Source organism: Eufriesea mexicana, unplaced genomic scaffold (assembly GCF_001483705.2).
Source record: "Eufriesea mexicana isolate 0111107269 unplaced genomic scaffold, ASM148370v2 scaffold1178, whole genome shotgun sequence".
Lineage (NCBI taxonomy): Eukaryota > Metazoa > Arthropoda > Insecta > Hymenoptera > Apidae > Eufriesea > Eufriesea mexicana.
In genome coordinates, this window is record NW_016909311.1 from 749,229 (window position 1) to 770,404 (window position 21,176).

A 21,176-nucleotide genomic window follows, 5' to 3' on the forward strand; every position below is an offset into this window, starting at 1 on the left:
TTAAAGAGAATATTTCTCGAATATCTATAAATAATATACAATAATGTCACTAATACTAAAATTGTTATTTTGTTACTACAATAACAACAATAACAACTACATTGTTTCTTATTCAAATTTATAATTCGAACAGAATTATACGTATCTAATAATCAGTTACATTTGGTAAAATCATATGGAGAAGTTTAAAAACATCGTTTCAGATAAAAGGCCAATAATATTCAAGGTTGACTTTTCTTTATGTGCAATATAGTTGCAATTTAATGGTAGTCAGTTTTACATCTTCGATGACTATATCAAATTTACGAGTAACTATAATTGATAACAAAATTATAAATTTTTATACACACGTTATTATATATTAGATACATTTCGATGAGCTCTAATTCTATTTAAGTTATTTAATGATTTTCATAAATATGATCAATGTTTACAGGATATAATAAAAAATATATCTAGTACAAAAATATAATAATAGAGAAATGAAATAAAATAAAATTTCAGTGTGTTTTACGTACAGTATATTCAGAGTTGCATGAATTTTACACTTATTCTCTTAATTATTCTATAGAATATATTATTCAACGAATTTTTCATAAAATGCTAAAATTGTTTCATTTGCGACGCTGATGATGAAACATTTATAGGTTAACTTATTATTTGTTAAATTGTTGTTATTATACCTTTATTTGTATTTAAAATAAAAATTGGTCTTTGATTTTTATACGACACTTTTACGTTATATCAACATTTACAGATGTACTAATTGTATAGTATCTTTTTTGACCCACATTTCTATGTTTACTAATACATGACGTGATATATGATTCCAAGAATAATATGTGAGAACACAATACCTTTTTAACATAATTTATTTTTGCCAAATCATTTCAAGAGAAAGACACTGTAGTACTACACAAAGTGGTAATCATGATTTTCAATATTAGTAACGTAAGAAGCATATCACAACTAAATTTTTGTGTATAATAATTTATTAATATATAATAAGTAATTAATGCATACGTAATAACATATGATATAATAATTCTATATAATAATTAGTTAATCTATAATAATTTTAGATAGTAAAATTAATAACAATTTCTTTTATGTTTTCTTTGTTTGAAATAATATTTAACCTCAGTTCTAACGAAAATTATTACAGACTTAATATTAAATATTAAATAAATGTAAAGAAATAAATTTCTCTTATCTAATAATTATTTATATTCAAATTTCGTAAATTTTAATGTGATTTTTTTATTTAAAATATTTTTTAACAACCCCATTGCTAAGGAAATTATTACAATATAGTATATGTTTTTTATTTTTTAGATATATATTTTAAATATATTCACTTTATTTACTTTTTAATCAGTAGAAAAACAGAGATATATGATAAATCAACTCACGTGTATTATACATTTATAGATATATGCTGTTACATTCTTATCTTTACCACAAAGCTATTATAGTTGTATGCATAAACGATAAAAAGTACAATTCACGCAATATGCTTGATATGTTAATATAAAGCTATGAAATTTCAATTTTAAATAACTATTTTAACTTAAACGAATATTATTAATTATTCGGATATTTTAGTGTATGATATATAAAATTAAAATTAATATTAAAATCTCAAAGTATAGCATATAAAGAATAAGTTTATAGTTTTTCTACTATACAATTATACTATACAATTATTCAGTATTAAATATATATAAATACATACATACATCAGTGTTAATATATTACAATTCTAAATATCTTCAAACATTATTAACAATTTTCTATGTTATTATTAATTCAGAAAAAATAATTAATATATTAAATTAAACAACACAGTAACGCTAATCAATATATTACATTAAACAACATAGAAATACTAATTAATGTATTGAATTAACTAACCGTAACTGTTACAGTGACATTTTGAAGTTTAATTGTACATGATAATAAAAAATACGTTATCCATGATAGAATTATAGAACAATCGAGGACGATAAAACGAAGTCGTGCATCATGAAAATTGACGTCATTGACAGCGAATACGCGATCACATATCTGTTATCAGTCCGCTTCTCTCGAATCGTGCAATTCGTCACAAAGTTGCACACAAATTGATGCGTATACAGATAGAAGCGACAAACGCGACGCACGTGTAACAATGATGAATAAGACAAAGAAAAGAAGGAAAGAGAAAAACGCAGTTTCGCCGTAGCCGTGCATAGACGTGATAGGGCCAACCTCCAGTATCGTTTCGTTGTGGTTTTCGAACATTCGGTTTATTGAACGAAACTTCTAGACATACCAGACGTATCTAGTAATCGTTTATGCAGATTTATTTTGTGCCTTGCATGTTGATTTCCAGCGAACCTCGTGCATCGTGTATCGTATATAATTTTTAACTTGGTGCTTACAGATATTAATTAGGGATTTAATTAATGTGACATTACACAATGCTTGCTTTAATACCGCTTTGGAAAAAAAAAAAGTATGATTAAAAACAAAAAGAAAGTTAAAAATAGTGCATAAATATTTACATATAAATGAATTTTTTAAAATAAATATTTATAAATTGTCTTGATAAATTATATTTCATATTTTTATCATCAATGAATATTATACTTCATGGAAAATTAAATCTTTCAAAATTATGTTCGTGTAGAAAATACAAATAATATGTACACTTATATGAAAAAGATTAACATAATAAAACATATGTTTGCACTCGTAAAAATTTTAATATCACAGTGCGGCCCTGATTAATTGTTAGAAACTCAAGGAATATTTTAAAAAATTCATAGATGACATTGCAGAAGAGATCATGATATGCAGTGAATAAACAAAATTTCTTCTGTCAAGTTAGAGTTAAAGCAAATGTACTATATCTTGTGTAAGCCACCGTGAACGTACTTGAGAAGACTAAATCTATGCATTCTTTACGAATTGATTGTTCTTTGTAACATCGAAGTGACCATTCCCACTACCCAGATGGCACGCAGTTGTCCCACGTGTTCTGTGTGGCCTTGAATAGCAGTAAAATAAACTTCGAAATCGTTTTATGTATACCTTTTCAGAGTGCGTAAAAAGTATAACTCAATAGTGCTGTAAACTCACTCTTCACGGGACCAAATGTGAAAATATATCCAGTGAAATTGGTTGTCCATAGTAACCACCTGTAAATGAAATTTTCAAATTTTTCAAATTCATATGCTTCGTACGAATACATTTATTAAAATTCTTTCTAACCATCTCGAAATATTCGTAAAGCAAATATTAATTAAATAAATAAATATTTATTTCGTGGAAAAAAGAATATTAAAAAAATGTAATAAAAATAAAACGCAGACTGTGAGATTAATTATGCAATATCGATTGTTTCTATAAAAATCCACGATTGTTTATAACACGCTGTTCGTATTTTATCCGATCATTCGAAGTTCGTGGAATCAAGTGTGAAAGTTATTTACACATCGGCGGGCAAGCACGTATTGATTGATTTGAACGACAAAAACAGTGTCGATCCTATAGTGATAAATATTCATGTGGTTCGATGAATCGACAATTTCTTACAAAGTGCTAAATAAATTTGAAGTATCGGCAACGTCGTTCATTTGATACATTTCTTTGGCGTTATTTTGAAAGTGTGACATGTGTGGTATCGTTGAGAAAGATACATGATTATATTAAAAACAAACGAACGTATCGTCAACTTATCGTGATTACATTTTCCTGTTTACATATTTCGTTAGTTTCTGGAATGGGTCTTGATATCTCCATCGCTTTCAGACGACTTAATGGTAAGAGCACAAAGATACAATTTTTAGGTTAACTCTTACCGATGTCGTTTGACGTTATTCGAAATACCTAAACACTTCGTCACTGTAACTCGATACTCGTGTATCCGAGTCGTTTAAACACGTGGTCGGTTTACTGATCAATATTCTTACCATAAATTTCTTTAAAAACAATGATGTTATTATCGAATGTGTGAATCGATGTTCAAATCGCCCAATTAACATTCACATTGTGATTTCTCATCTGTGTTTATTTCCGCGTCTATCCAAATCTGTCGGTAAAAATTTCCGTATTCGATGAAAACACGACTCGAATTGTAAGTAAATATTACACATGAACGATACTGTGCAAGGAAAACGGAATTCAGGGAAAACGAAAACCGATCGTGATTTATTAAAACTGTCGCGTACGTTGGCCAATCATTAGGGATAATTATGACGCGTGTTATGCAACCTTTCGAACGAAAATACAAGCAGAACCAATATCGCGGACGTATTCACGCATGCGCGATATATGAACGAGTGTTTACCCAAAAAGTGATTTGCATGATTCGTCAGAACGATGAGCAATGGAAGAAGAAGGGGGTACAGCGATTACTGCGATACAAACGACAATCCTCTTCAACTGTCCATGCCTTAAGCTAGGACTCGAACAAGTTTCGCGGACACGTACGCCTGACTATTGCCACATGTGCATACGGGAACGCGGCTGTATTCGCATATGTGTGTCACAAGCCGGCAAGTGACTCATTCCCTTCTTTTGCCATTGCATCTCGTCAGCCGATCGTAATAATAGAACGAAATTGATTCACTCGCTGTACCGGTGATTCGTTCCGAAGCCAGATACTCTGCAGATAGAATAAAGGAACCGTTTATCTGCATCCTTGCCGAACACTTCTCATATTTTAAAGCGATTAACAAAACACGATGTACGATTACTCGAGCGATACCTCGTGTACAACTGACGAACTAGTGGGTCACTGCAATAAAATTCGCTAACCTATAAGTATATGGTAACTTTTTAAACTTCCAAACTTTTATTCGAATTTGGTATATAGTTTTTCATTTTTGCAGTCTCTTAAGTTTTTTCGCATAACTCATAGGTTTTTAATATTATACTTATCAAGATATTCGAAACGAGTAATTTCAAATTTTTCTTTTCATTGTTGTTATTGAGAACGTGTAATTGGTTCTGGCAAAATTAACGTTGACTTATATTTTACCTAAAAATGGAATTATATATATTTAATTAATTTTACAATAATTTTAAGTTTATTTTCGTTACAATTAAAACAAGTTTTAGTATGGAAAAACGATGTATTTTAACGTGCTGTATCTGGGATAGCGCGAATATAATTTTACGAGGTCATCGAACGTATGTATATTACAAGATGATGAAACTGTAGGACAAATGGAATATGAGATTAGGTGAATAATGAAGAATTAGGGTCTCGGAGAAAATAAATATAAATCGAGCTCAGTTGAATTTCTTGCACTTCTCGTTATTAGATCTATTAAAACCTAGGTTATAATAATTAAGTACGCCAAGTTAGAGGCAATTTTTTTTTTAGATATCGCGTAGATCTGCTTACACAACGTAAATATCTCAGAGATAGTGAAAAATTGCATCTTGATGATAATCATTTAGATAATAGTATGCTTTTTATCCACTAAATAAGTCCTATTATTAACATCTCAGTTTAACCGGTTGAATATATGATATACTATATTTAATATAACGTTCTGCACATGTGTGTTAATTTTAACCAATCTCATAAATATGAATGAAAAGTTAACGAAGTAAAAAGATAATCGATTTTTCATAAACTAATATACTTATCGTATGATTGATAGCCCTATAAACATTATGTTACATTGTATCGTTGTTTTTTATTATTTCACTAATTATGCGATTAAAGTGGTGTGAAATATTAATATCCACGAGTGACGGGCAGTTATGCAAATATAATACTTGTATTATATCCGTAACTGCGAGAATTGGGTATCAAATAGGATCACAGTTCCGTTATATGATTCATTAAAATTTATTTTTATCTCTTATAACATCCAATTATTCAAGCTGGAACGAAAGATTGGCGTTCTTATACAACTTCTGCTGTAAATAAATAAATAACCATGACACGTTAATTTATGCTAATGGTTTTACAGATTAAAACAGATACGTATTCCTGTAATGTAAATTGTATTTTCTAACCATGTTCGTGATTCTATGTTTTCAGTCGGTGAAAAGAGTTTACCAAACATTTGCTGCGTGAATAGCTTCTTTTACTGGTGCAATAAATCTTATAAAGAAGGGCCTGTGTTGCATTGTACATCTGTCGTCGTCATTCTTACTGTAATTCATGTGCCTCAAGAATTCGTTGATTTTGGACTCTCACTTGCACGATGTTTTTCCCGCTAACGGTGATCTGTAAATACCGGTTGGTCTGCAATAAATTAATTTATAACATATGGAATTTAAGAAAGGAGGGTGAAAAAGTTTTTGGGTGGGAAAGAAGCTGGTAATAAGATTGGTAAAGAAGTTTCTAATTGTAGAGAGTGAAGCTATAAAGTCTCGAGTGACATCATTCCAGTCCCAATTCTGAGAGATCTTTGTTTACTTGGAACAACGCATTTGTGCAGTGGTGGTCAAATCTGTGTTGAGGTAGAAATTATGTATATGTATCAAGTACCTGTATTTCCTGAAATCTCAGTTCTGTAAGTAGAGAATGAATTTTATTCGCATACTCGATGTTATTTTACCACGAACATATTGTTAAATTATTTTTCTTGCATATTTCTAAGATTATTTACGTAATAGCCATATTTTAATACATCGATTAATGGCGAATGATAAAAATTACCGTAGAATCCTAATACTATTATACTATTATAATTGTTCGAAGAAGATACTTTTTAAAAAAGTTTTGTTTATTACGAAATAAGAGAATTATTTCTTATTAATATATTAACATTATTTACTAAAAAAGGAGCAAATTTTTGTAATTTTTTAATAGAAAGTAAATTCTCCGTTTTAATTTCTGAATTTCTTAATTCTTAATAATGTAACTACATTGTTAATACTTGAATTTTTTTGAACTTTTTTACAATTTAATTTAATATTAAGACGTTTGAAAGGAATATCAGATCATTTCAATTTGGCAAACTATTTTATAAAATTATTTTGTACCGAACTTTAGCAAACAATGGTAAATAATTAATAATTATATAATTGAAAAAGTAATTCTAACCTTTGTATTCGCAGAGTAACCGAAAACCATATCTCTCTCGAGTTTTAATCTTGCTTTCGTGACAGCATATTAATTTTGCCTGATCTTATCGTTAATTCTCTAATTTCGTTAATAAGATATCGCGCAAAAATAATTACATCTGATGACCATCGATTTTACATTGATTCCTTAGCCACGGATTTAACAATGGTGAACACGATAGGTTAGGTTTGAGATATACATCACAAAAATCCCTAGATTGTCCCTGTACAAAGTTAACAGATTTCGTATATTGCTAACACACGAAGAATTTGCTATAGTTGTGTGACCATTGACCCGAAAATCACGTGACTTAACAATTCGTCCATTTTAGCACGATCGCGTATCGTGACTTACCACAAGAGGATTCCTTCGACTCTTTGGCTGCGTAGGAGTGGCCAAATCCTCGGACAAGTATGCGTACACGTGTATTTGTATCTCGGTTTACTTTTTAAAGTTACTCGATACTTAATGATACGAGACAGGGTGATAAATCGAAATGTTGCAATGAAACGTAAGACAAAGAGATATCAATGCATATGAAATATTAACCGTTAACGGTTTCAAGTGACCCAAGCACAGATTTGAAAGATTTTTAAATAATTCACGGTGACTTAAGAAATGCTGGTAAAACTAGTCTCGTAAATTTTCTAATTATCACAGTTTTATAACAGAAGAATTAAATACGTATCACTGCTGAATTGGAAAGTAAAATATTGTCCGATTAATGATTCAGTAACACAATAGGTTTTAATTACAGATACTTGATTTTTATTATCGTTATTTTATTATATTTTGCTTGTAAGTATTATCTTTACACTGCGAGGTGATGTACTTCTTATTTAACGATCCAGCATCATGGTGGATTTTAATTGAAAATCTCTGATTTTCGTTATTATCATATTATCGTATTTTTTCTAAATAATTTTTCCTTAATGACAATGAACCAAATGCTTATTATCTTTACATCGAAAGATAACGTACTACCTAATTAATTATACAGTGTTACGATAAATTTTAATTAAAACTATGGAATTAGTGAATCGAAGAAAATTTGAACGTCTACTCGACATTTAATCGAAATCATTCGTATAATCGATTAATTTGATGAAACTGAACTACTCTGTTGGTCGACTGTTTATAAAAGAGCAAAAATAATGATATTCTTTAATACGTTACGTAAGTAATGTTGCAGGTTTAAACAAAAAAATGACACGTTAGGTTGTTACTTTTTGTTACATAATTTATCGGTCTCGCATAAGTTTCTTAGTGGCCATTTGCTTTCTGTGTTCTGCATATTTTCTTTTCCGTCTGTTTTTGTTTTCTCCTATTTCTTCTTTATGTAAGGGGCACGGACGTTATGCCTTCCATGTTGTTCTTTTACGAACGCAGAGAATGCCCTGGTAATATAATATACATATAGCAGATGATAATTAACAACACATGATTCATACTCTAGATAAATTCGCTTATTAATTGTTAATGTAATTATTAAATAGTAATACGAGTTTCATGGGATTACCGGCTATCGGTATTTGCCGTATCATCGCAGACTAAAATCTTATCTTTAATCATAATTATACGCGTTCCTGCAAACCAGACTGCAGTTTTATACGTATCAGTTATTTTTTCAGAAGACACGTGGATAGGAGGATACGTCTAAAGTAACAGCATTGTCGATATTACACAGGTTTTTGAACATTAAACGGCAATTAGCCGGCAAATCTATGCCGGCAAATCTATATGGAAGGAAATTTTGAAAATTTATCAAGATAAATCGCTTTAAAATCGCTTACATGTAAAACGTTTTCGCGTAATTAGAACTACGCTGTTACGTTATAATTGCCATTGTATATTTACAAAGTGAAATCTGGCTTCTCGCAAATGCCTTTTTTATTCTCAAGAATCATCAACGTTATATCGTATAATGGATATTTAATTTATAAAGCATCATTACGGTTGTTATTTGGAATAATCGTAATTACTATAAAATTAATAATTTCCGCGTAACGAACAATTTCAGCGATAGTTAATGAGCAGATATAGCTTAAATGATCCACAGAGAGTCTATCTTTTTGCAACGTTGCACGATTTATTGTGCACTTAGATAACATCTTGACCATTTCTTCATCCGCCTCCATTTAGCCTTTTTTTCCGTCTTTTAAATCGCAAATGTCGACAACGGTAGGTCATCGATTCGACGTTATTACGTTGATATCGCGAACGGTTATCGGCTGGAGGACATACTGGTATGAAACGTAGCTGAAGCGCTGTCGTTCCAATTTCGTAATATTGTTTTCTTTACACATTCCACATGGCATACTCGGCTAACTACCATACGCTATTCAATTCAGCTCGATATTTGCTGTATCCGTCATAACAAACGTTATTTGTTTTTCGAACTTGTCACGTGTCACGTGCCTTACACAGGTGTGTCATCTTTAGCTCCTCTCTCTTACAGCATCAACAGCTCGTATTTGCACGCATAAATTTACGCTTCTACCGTAATTAATTAACACTTGTCCATCGTTCGAACGTTCTCCAACTTTTGCCGAACGCTCTCCTGCCGCGCGGCCAACTATCGTTTTCGATATCTCGGGCGGCCATGACAGTTCGTCCGGCGTCCCAAAAGCGCGCGAATTTCAATCGTTCAAATTCGTTTAAACTCGTTTGAACGTTCCGCGAAACAACTTATCGCTCGGATATCCACGTATCGTCGATCGTCGCGAGATTTCGGGAAATCTGGGTGAAATTTTCTTTCAACTCGGAGATAACATTAGCAACAAAACATTGTCGCGTCACACGAAATCAACTCGGAAACCACCGCTATAAATAGTTACGTGCGCGACCGCATGTGCTTTATTATCACTTGGCGAGGTTTGCGAACAGATATCGCATCCATATTTGAGATGCTTAGTCACGCGACCTCGGTTATTCGAAAGGCTTCTCCGCTAGTTCGCTACAGATGAATTTTGAGAGCGGAGATTTGTGCTCTGCTCGCTGCGCACCTTGTCCATAATAATCGCGACATATCTGCATACGTGAACTTTCTCGGTAAGCGATTCGCTTCCTTAATTGTTATCGTTTAGACGATAAGATACCTGCCACCTCGATAGAATATTTAGGTATTAAAAACACACACACACTCGTACACACGGATATGTGTCCGCTTAGTAAAACTATTACGTCACGCAGTATACCTGGAAGCGTATATTGTTGGATAGCACGAGTGCTCTTTATTATTGAAATCCCGCAATAAAAATACTTTGCATTCTTGACTGCATGAGACAGCAAAAAAAAGCGTCGTTTATCCTTGGCGATTTTAAGATGACGCAGGTGGTTGCTGATGGATGTTATAATATGTAGATGTACATAGATAGACGTAAAATTGTCGCACGTGCTGCTTTACCGAATAAAGCTGAATAGCTAGGCGACTTGCCTGGCAGGGAACGCGAATGTGCCTCATTTTAATTAGATTCGACAAGCTTATTTTTCCCCGTAATGTCGCGGGGAAACCGCTTTCCGTGTTTTCAACGTCCGCGTTAAAAGAGCAGGATATGCTAAACAAAAGGGATAATTACATGTACGCGCGAGATAAGTTTGCAAAACTACACCCACGAACAGCGGTGAAAGTACGAATGACTGTTGGCTGCATACTTATGTAGTTACGTTTCCTTACACTGTTGTATCGCATGATTACCATAGACGAGCGGTGTACGTAGACGAGATGCACGTTAATTGCTCCGATGACCATTTTCAGCGAATCTCGGTATACTTTGTCAATCAAGTGTAACCTTACAAAGCACATATGCAAATTCTTTCCTCGAGTTTCTTTAAATTCGTATTTACAAAGTGAGTGCTCCCTTGCCATTTACTCCTTGCTTCCTATATTAGCATTTTCTCTCTTTAGTCGAATAATTACAAATTTAAGGTCAGGTTTTTTACTCTCTGAATTTATTTAACGCCACTTTTTTAAATTACTATGTTACGTGTATAACATAAATTATTGTATATAACACACGTGTCCTATCGTTATCGTTACGCGATTTGGAATTAAAGATTGTAATTCTTGAAATTTGTTCAATGCCATTGCTGAAATTATTGGTGCCGAATTTTAAAACGCCATTAATGTACGTTATTTGCACTCGTTGTGCAATTGAAAACTTTTAATACTCTTTAAATTTATTTAACGCTACTTTTTTAAATTATTATGTTACGTGTATAACATAAATTATTGTATATAACACACGTGTCCTATCGTTATCGTTACACGATTTGGAATTAGAGATTGTAATTCTTGAAATTTGTTTAATGCCATTGCTGAAATTATTGGTGCCGAATTTTAAAACGCCATTAAAGTTTTGTTAATTGTTTGCACTCGTTGTGCAGTTGAAAACTTTTAATTTTGCACGTAGATTATTGCGCTTGTGTATACATATCTTTACGAGTGCTTAATTGCACGTCGTAAATAGTACTATTACGTACTGCAATTACATTTACGCACACGGTTAAACAACGGTACAGCTATTCGGACTTTCTACGTTTGACTTTAAAACACACTCGTGTTTCCAATATTATCTTTGACATAGAATTTAACGATATGCGAGGAAAATTTGCAAAATTCTGTTCACCGATCGCGTTTAGGAATCGATAGGAATCGTATTTAAGCAAGATATCTGCACTGCACATTTCGTAGCGCATGAAATGCAGCAGCAGCAGCTTTCGAGTCATCCTATTATGTCATTGATAAAATTAGAAACAACATTATTATCTTATTCGCATGCAAAATCTGTGCGCGTAATGCAGGCAATTTTTCATCTTTACCGTCCGCGCGTTTATCATTGTCCTGGAAATAATTCTTCGCTGTATTGTATAATCGTCAACATGTTTTTTCTTCGCGATACTGTGTTACTCGTTTATCAGCTTTCACCGTAGATTAAACGTACGGCAACGTCAAATCGTACGATATTCGGAATATTTCTCTATCTTCTTGGGCTCCCTGTTATTTTCTTCACCGTAACCCCGGAATAGCGTTACTATCGATGAAAACACGAGGAAATTCGCGAGCCATTGGTACCCAACGATTCCGTTCGTTGTATTCGAGAGACACATTGGCACGTAACGTATCATACGGAAGTTTCCAACTTTTTCAGAGCAGCAGCGTTTATCAGAAAGGACTCTAAAGTCCAATCATAGCGAAGCAGCGCAAACGATAAAGCATGTTTGAGACGGCGCTGAAGCGAACTCGTTTTTAGCAAGGTCAGTTTCGCGCTGTTCCTTCGATAGCGGTAGTCCATCGCGGGTAAAAATGAAGCACAGTGAAGAAGCGGTCTTTTTCTCCGCAATCTCTCAATTTCGCGATCCATAAAATGTCAAAGTGGACATTTAATCGTTCCTCCTTTGAAACGTACTTTTCCACACGATAACGCGAAAATAATACCGGCCTGGTGGACGTTAACGATATCGCTTCCTTGCAGCGTCTAAATAGTAACGCGGACTGCACCGGTGCCTACACGTACTCGACAATTGATCTTGTTATCGTTCCTTGACACAGTATTTTTCAAACGTGCTGCTATGTTACTCAACGGATTAACATGGAATACGGTAAGTTGGTGATCGATGAACGAATTGTCCAAGGGTACGCGAGTTGTGCGTATGACGAATCGGTGGACACGCGACGTAGCCGACGCCGTTGCTCCCACCGTCGTAGTCCGTCCAATACCGAAGTGAAAAGTGACGCTAGTCATCCAGCCTCTTGAAGCGAGTGGTGACGCCCCGCGCCGGGTCAGCCTCTCGGCTACGCGCCACCAACTTAAGTAGTTATGTTTACGCTGCGTTCGCGATCGAATGCCTATCTTACGTATCTCGCGATGTCGCGGTAATCGTGCGGGTCTAGACTGGCATAATGTGCCCCGGGAGCAGACACTGTTCTACGCTGTAAACCGTAATTCCATCGGACGAATCCGTTTAACCTATCCCCAGTAGTAGTTGCCCAGTAGTAGTTGCGTTCTTACGCGTTCTCAACTTTGTTTTGCCGCCGAGCATGTGCCCTGTGTGCTTCGATAGATGGCACACGATGTTTCCATACTGTGCACGATACACACTGTCATGCGAACGTTAGACTGGCTATTGGCTGAGATATCGGATCGCCTCGATGCACGAATGCGAATACCAGGCAGCCGAATGTAGATGATTATCTCTGTGCTTTCTAGATGATTATTTCTGTGATTTATTCAGCTATCTGGAAAAAGGAGACGCGCACGGTGTGCATTTGTGTTTATCTCGACTGCGATTAATATGCATCGACTCGATGTGCCGGGGAAGATTGTTGTGAAAGAGAGAAAGGAACATCTGGTGAAGTAAAGGTGCTAAAGAGCTGGTTACTACGAGAAAATACATTTGCGCCGGACCTTCTCGAACATGCACTCCTACACGTATCGTGCCGTTTACTATACCTTGAAAATTCTCGAGATATAGTATCGGTTTGCATACGCGCTTCCAAGGCAAAACTGCCAATCGATCGAGGAGAGGGCATCATCTTCTTTCAAACGCATCGATTCCAATCATCGATCCTCGGATTAAGCTCTTCTCGAGCTTAAATGGCGACTATGGGAGTTATCGTGTATATACCACGTAGGTAATTTTTCTCGCCAGTGTCGTTCCAATACGTGTTACTATCGATTCCCCGTGCTCGATGTTGACAGTGACATGGAGAAAATGCGCGGTATTTTCGTCTTTTCCGCGTTAATTTCATCCTCGACTCTGACCGCGCGACGTATGAATCATGTGTAAATCGCATCTATTCGTAGTTTCAGTGTTTTCGTCCTTATCCTCGTATCTTACTGTTAACCCCGAGTGGCGTTAAAAAGCTGGAAAACATAAACGGCGTTCGAGATTCGTCGATTTGGTCGTAACAGGGAAGAGAGAAGCGTGATACAAGCGAGCTTTGGAATTCGTATATATAGTTGGGCATATACATGGTTCACAATGTGCAGAGTACGTCACGTGTTTGATATGCCATCGACCTACATGTACTCTGGATTAAACTCTGTGACCAGCATTGAATCTATCGAACTCGAATAGCGCTCGACTTAGCCGTCGTCAGACAGGAATTACGACTTATTTGAATAAGAATAACGTTATATAATATTGCCCCGCGCATTTATAGATTCCATTGAAAAGTAAATTCGAAAGTCCGATAGCTTATCGCTGAAATCAAAAGCGCTGAGTCACGACAATTCAACGACTTATCCGCGTGCATTTGCTCGCTGTATTTTCCACCTTTCGTTTACTCTAGTCGAATTTATAACACCTGCCATTAACGGATAACTCGTTACTCGATGCATTAAACGATGTATTAAACGAAATCGTTAAATCGAAATGAGCAATCGTTAAATCCGGTACATTGTAAACATATTATGCAGCGGTCACGTGATTAACCGACACCTTAAAACTCGGATCAAAATTTCATCCACTGGACTGTGATATCGAATCGTGATTATTCCTCCAACTTTGCTTTATTTTTATTTTTATTTTTATTTTTATTTTTATTAATATTCGGAAAATAACACGTTTCAAAGTCAGAGGAAATTTGTTAGATATAATACATATGAAAAATGTGTTGTCGATGATACCGAGAAGTAAAAAATTGCAATAAAGCATTGTATTTCCTTTCGCAAAATTAGTTGATAAGAACGAATGAAACTCGATCTCAGTCACGTACGTTTCTGTGGCAGCTGAGTATGCTGAATGATTCTAAGAAACGTAGTATCGGTGTACCAGCGCATCTTATCTCCTTTGAAAGCAACGTTCCTGAGTTAATTTCTCCTATATCTGACATGGATTCTAAAAGTGATATTGATTTTTATTCGAATTCTTATCCTTTTCGTAATATCGTCTCCGACCAAGTTACAGGCTTGTATTCAGACTGTACGAACGTATCTAATAAAATGTAATTACGTTTCTCCAGCCAAATACGCTTACTCGTATTTATCTCTAAATGTGCAAAGGCTAGAATTAATTATTCTTGATTATTCAGGCGGAATATCTTTTGTGTATAAAGATCGGTGTTAGTTGCGAATTTATTTGAAATTCGACTGGGCACGTTGGAACCGATGATGTATAAAATGGATATATTTTTATTCGGAAGGTTACGATTTTATCGTATAATTTGTCGCGATATTATGATTTTATCTGGAATAATTGATAGCTTCAAAATATAGCTGATATTAATAGGCATGGTTAATCAACAAGTAATCCACGCGACCATTGGACCTTGAGCCTTCCTCTGTCTTGCGGTATGCGTATTTTCATTCTGTTCGTTAATGAAAATCGTATACATGCCTTGTTTTTCAACTAACCAGTTTGTAGAATCTAGTACTGATACTTAAGCTCGTCTTCTTTAATGCAACTCTTTCTACTTATACCGTTATTCGATAACTCCGTTAAAAATATAATACGTATGAAATTATCGCTAAATAATAATCTGGAAAAAATTCGAGTACCTATTGTAACGTAGCTTGTTATTGAATAATATTTTCGTTTAACAACGAACAATAGTTATATCGTAATATCGTAGTTATATAAATAATTAATAATAATATAGTAATAATAATTGTTATCATAATTGAAATTAAATTACAGTATTATAAATTCAACATCGTATCGTTTTCTGTGTATTAATGACATTTGTTTGACATAAACGAATACCTTAGCTTGATTGAAAGACATACCTCCACCCACAATATTGAAATGAAATTCAGTCGCTGCTGGTGACATTCCAGCGAAACACATTATTCGCGCAAAAAAGTTACTAGGAATATTCTAATATAACATCGGTTAGCATAAAAATTATTTCAATCAAAAGCGGACTAACTCGTTTCTATTCATTAAAGTTTCAAATGCAATTCCCCTTGATCCCGGCCTGTAATACGTAAACAAAACCGAGCGATTCTTAAAAAGGAACGAACATTTCAACGTTAATTAGAGCGACATTTTTTCCCTAGATATCGGCATCCTTACTCGTTCACTTTCTCTTATTTATTTTCAACGGTAATTACCTTTTATCGATGTTCATAATCGACGTATGAATTTAATTAAAATAGGTATACTTTACGAAATTATATCCCGAATGATTATTTTCATACGCAAATTCGCATTATCGGTTTTTCTCCATTTTCTTTACCCGATTCAGCAGGCTTCTTCCATTTCGTTGGATCATGGTAATAATAATGCATTATGTATGTAAATTGTTGTTGCAGGCATGTATACCATGCGCATGTTAGATAATGGTAATAACAACGCTTCGGGTCCAACGGGAGCAGCGGCCTTGTCAGGAGTTCAGACAGCTGGTGGTACGACCTCTTCGGCAACAGGCGTTACGACACTTCCGGGTGTAACAGACGAAAGGATGGATGCATCCAGCGATAGCGCTGTCAGCAGCATGGGCAGCGAACGGGTACCATCCCTTTCGGATGGCGAATGGATGGAAACTGGTTCTAATTCTAGCCATACACAAGCCGATTCTCATTATACTATGGATTATGCTAGGTGATTAAATTAAACTGGAATAATCAAATAATTTCAATAATATAAATAATTTAATAAATAATTTCAATCTGATGATAACTTAAGAACCAGTCCTGTAATTAACAAATATTAACCCTTTACCCTCGACGTTTTTTGAGTCTTTATTTACCGAAAATAAGCAACTGCTTGAATTACTTAAATTCGAAATATAAATTGCGACAATATTTAATATAATCAGTGAACAAAATTCCGAGGACTGTATCGTGAAATAAATTTCGAACAAAATACTTGAAATAATAGGGAATTATTGCCAAGAAAATTGGAAAATAATTCCGAGTGCAAAGGGTTAAGATTAACAAACCGAGAAAACTACCTATTTTCTCATTAATACCGAAGATAAATGACAAATAAATCTTCGTTTATCTACCCTAAATAGAAATACCAAATTGATAAATTTTCTGCACCCAAATTAAGGATGAAATTAATTTAAAATTTATATTAATTCGTGATTTTTCTTTAAACAAATATTCCGTAATAAATATCGATTAAAATATATGTATATTAGAAGTATTTATCGAAATATCTCCCTAATGTTAATCACTCTTGTGTGATAATGATTGTTTTGGTTTTAGCAAATACCGCATGTCATACGACTGCAGCTATTCCGTTTCCGGAAGGAATGCTGGTTCTCCAAGATGTCAAACGGAGCGTACCATGCCTCCGGTTGCTCAAAAGAAGCATCAAATGTTTGCAAAACGATACTTTCAGGAACAAGGAACTGGTTAGTTTATTTGGAAAAAAGAGAGAAAAAATAGCAACTGATCGATCGAATGTATCAACATCGTAGATTAAATTAACGTAATTAAAATTTAACGGATTTAAAATTTATTTCATACACGATAGGTTCGCCTCTCGGAGCTACAGCACATCCGACGACTCCAATGAAGTATGAATATGATTCACACACAGTTGGCGCTGGAGCACCAGGAAATGCTTATTCTGGCCCGATTGAGGGTGCAGCTGGGCCTCAACCTGAAATAAAATATAGTTGTAGTGTAGATTTCAGTCGTCATCAATCAGGTAAAATTAACCTAATTCTTAATTTTACGTGTTAATTTTTCTTTTTATTTTCAAATTATTTATTCACCGAATGATAACCTATCGAGTAATAACACTTTCTTCTTATTTGTATTTTTAGGACGTTCAGCTATAGAACACGTTCATCATAATCATACGTATCATTTACCTGCAGAAAGTTCCGGATCTCTTCAACGTCCAGTTTCTCGTGACAAGAAAGGTAAACTACGTAAATCGAGCATAGAATGTAATTGTTTAGTAATTTCATGTAATATTATCTTTATAATTTATTAATATGTTTGTTTCAGTACGTAAAAGCGATAGCGAAGAGCATCTAACCAGAGATGAAAAAAGAGCAAGAGCATTAAATGTCCCCATTCCCGTGAATGATATTATCAATCTTCCAATGGACGAATTTAACGAACGTCTTAGTAAATACGATCTCAGTGAAGCTCAATTATCTTTGATACGTGATATTAGAAGACGGGGCAAGAACAAAGTCGCCGCTCAAAATTGTCGCAAGCGTAAACTAGATCAAATCATTAGTCTTGCTGATGAAGTGAAGGAAATGAGAGACCGCAAGATGAGGCTTATTCGTGAACGAGAATTCATGCTTATTGAAAGACAACGCGTGAAAGACAAATTTAGTCAGCTTTATCGTCATGTGTTCCAAGTTAGTATACTCTGTTGATTATTTTATGGCTATTTTGTATCTGGTAACGTTTAGTTAATTACGATGAATTATGGTATTATTTATTTCATAAGTAAAATAAGATTGAAAGTTAAAAACAATTCTACTATTTGATTTATAGTCCTTGCGCGACCCCGATGGTAATCAGTACCATCCGTACGAGTACAGTCTTCAGCAATCAGCCGATGGAAATGTGTTGTTAGTGCCAAGGAATCAGACGAATCCTCATCACCCACGTTCTACGACAATGGAACCAAAAGCGAAACCTGATCCTGAACATAAGGAATGAAATTATGGAAAAATCACGTTTTGAAACGTTTGATAAGAGAAACTCTATTTTCTTCGTGTACTGGCCGCACTTTTGCAAGGCAAACATGAATGCGGTGCTCAGATAAAAAATCATTTACAATTTTAAATAGAATAATGAAGAATTCGTGTGAAAAGTTTATTGCTTCACATTCGATATATCTCACCATATGTTTGAATAAGCAGAGGAATTTTTCAAAAATATTTCAGAGACTCACATTGAGTTATATCTTTCTTTACGACTGGAAAATAATCACCAAACGTAAAAATACTGATTGTACATATAGTTATATAGCATAAATAAACCAACAACCTATATAAATAGAAAAAAAGTAGACACCACTTATAAGAATTTGTGTTACATTTAAATGTAAAATTTTTATTTATTATTCTAAAGAATGATGCAATTATGAATTGGTCTTTCCTATATAAAACAAACAAATTATATTATAAAATGTTTTAGATGTCACTTTTTTTCTATTACAATTCAAGGGATCACTATAATATGATAGTATAATTAAAATACTTTTCTTGTAATTCTATTTTGTTATTTTTTTTCCTTCGACATACACTAATAATGTGTTTTAATTCTAAATGCATGTATATGTACATGTATGTTTTTTACGCACCGTGATTATATTATATATATATATATATATAAATATATTATACTTGCCTTTTTACCAAGATTTAATATGTTTCCGGTGCAGTTGTTTCAGTTATAAATATATAATATGATATATTTGATATATAACTGACATAGGTGTAAATTATGTGCGATTGTGTCGAGAAATGTGATCATTCATCAATTCGGATCTATTAAATGAACTTACTTTCAAAATTATATCAACTTGCCAAACTTCACAAATATTTGCATATTTTGATAGAAGTGGAAAGAAATGTCAAGGGTATGTTATGTATTACTCACTATGAATGAGATAAAATATATGAACACGAGATCGAGAAATAAGCCAGAGAAATAAGCATTTGTATAAACAAGATGTTTATAACATGCAACGATAAAAACCGAAAATATTGAATGCAATATTAAACCTGCATTTAAATTGGAAATTAAATGAAAAATAAAAACAATTTAAATAGTAAAAAGTATGTGTTAAAGACATCGAATAATATATATTGTTCTATGAACTGTTTAGTGTTCTGTACAGAAAACTGCTCCAAAAGTGTTAAATTTCAGTCCGTTCAAATAAAATATTAACGAAAAATTGTAATATAAAGTGATAAAGATATCTAGTAATTAATGTGACTATGTGGATACTTTTAACGCAATGTGTTGTATTGCTACAATATTAATAATAGTATTGTTTGAAATATGAACAAAAACATAACAAATACACATATTTTTATAAAGTAAGGGACGAATAAAGTTTAGGTATTTCACATTTGTCTTTGTATGTATATATTAATATAGTTAGAATAATTTTCTATAAATATTATATATATATAAATATAGAACATATGTATTTATGTATATACGTGTATATATATATAAATACATATACGCAAAGTAATAACGAGATATACGTTATAACGTTAAAAACGGAAAAGAAATACTGTTTACGCCGACAATTTATAATAGTCAAGTCTTTATTAACATTTACATACACAATTGTATTTACATTATTGGGTGTAGGCTGCCTTTACGTACTGTATTTAGCGAGTGGAGATCACATTGTTAAGAATTGCTACAGAAAGAATAATTTACAATTACTACTCTGTTCGTGAATCGTACAAACGAACCAGATTTATACAAATTCTCAATTCCATCTGATCACATTGTCATTTTAAGATCTCCCATGTCATTAAATTTCTATATTGTATAAATAAAGCTGAATAAACCTTTGGGGAAATTACTGTATACATTTTAATATGATATATGCATGATATTATTCATCCTTATATTATTTTAAGAAAATTGAAAACTAGAAATAAAACTATAAAACCATTGTACCCATATAAATATAATCTTGATAAACAAAAATAATTTTTGTAATAAAAATGGTATATAATATATTTCTATGCGGAAAAGTAACATAAGCTTTTTATTATTAATAAAATTTGAAAATTTCTAGAAAATAATACAGTATTATAAATTGAAAATATCAGAATTTTATTTTATAAGCTTTGTAAGCTTCCAAACGTTGCAATTGTCAATTCAACCACTTAGCTAATACTATTTCATCATTTTAGATTTCTATAGTATATTTTTTAAAAAGTTATGTTACTTATTATTTAGATACTAATGTAAATGAATTACTATATTGCTGATAGTATTTGTAGTATTGTAGTTTTCGTCGACGTATGAAATCTTATAAAGAGTGGCACCACATCCGCTTTTCGTAAAATTTAATATATGATATAAATGAATTCGTTTGAAAAAATTTCATGGTTATAAATATTGACTATAAGACATACGATAACGATTTGCAAAGATTGTTTAACAATTCTCATTTCTAAATCTGTTTATTATTTCGGTACCAT

The 21,176-nt window shown here is 33.1% G+C and overlaps 1 protein-coding gene across 1 annotated transcript in view; it reads left to right on the plus strand.

Moving 5' to 3' along the window:
• The window catches only part of cnc (NFE2 like bZIP transcription factor cap-n-collar), a 257,189-nt gene extending 238,180 nt beyond the window's left edge, over positions 1-19,009 (plus strand). The window contains exons 8-13 of the mRNA XM_017900412.1: positions 16,333-16,621; positions 17,233-17,381; positions 17,504-17,680; positions 17,799-17,897; positions 17,986-18,350; positions 18,490-19,009. Of these exons, the coding sequence (XP_017755901.1) occupies positions 16,333-16,621; positions 17,233-17,381; positions 17,504-17,680; positions 17,799-17,897; positions 17,986-18,350; positions 18,490-18,657 (1,247 nt within the window). The 3' untranslated portion in view covers positions 18,658-19,009. The remainder of the gene's footprint in view (positions 1-16,332; positions 16,622-17,232; positions 17,382-17,503; positions 17,681-17,798; positions 17,898-17,985; positions 18,351-18,489) is intronic.
• The last annotated feature ends 2,167 nt before the right edge of the window (positions 19,010-21,176 follow it).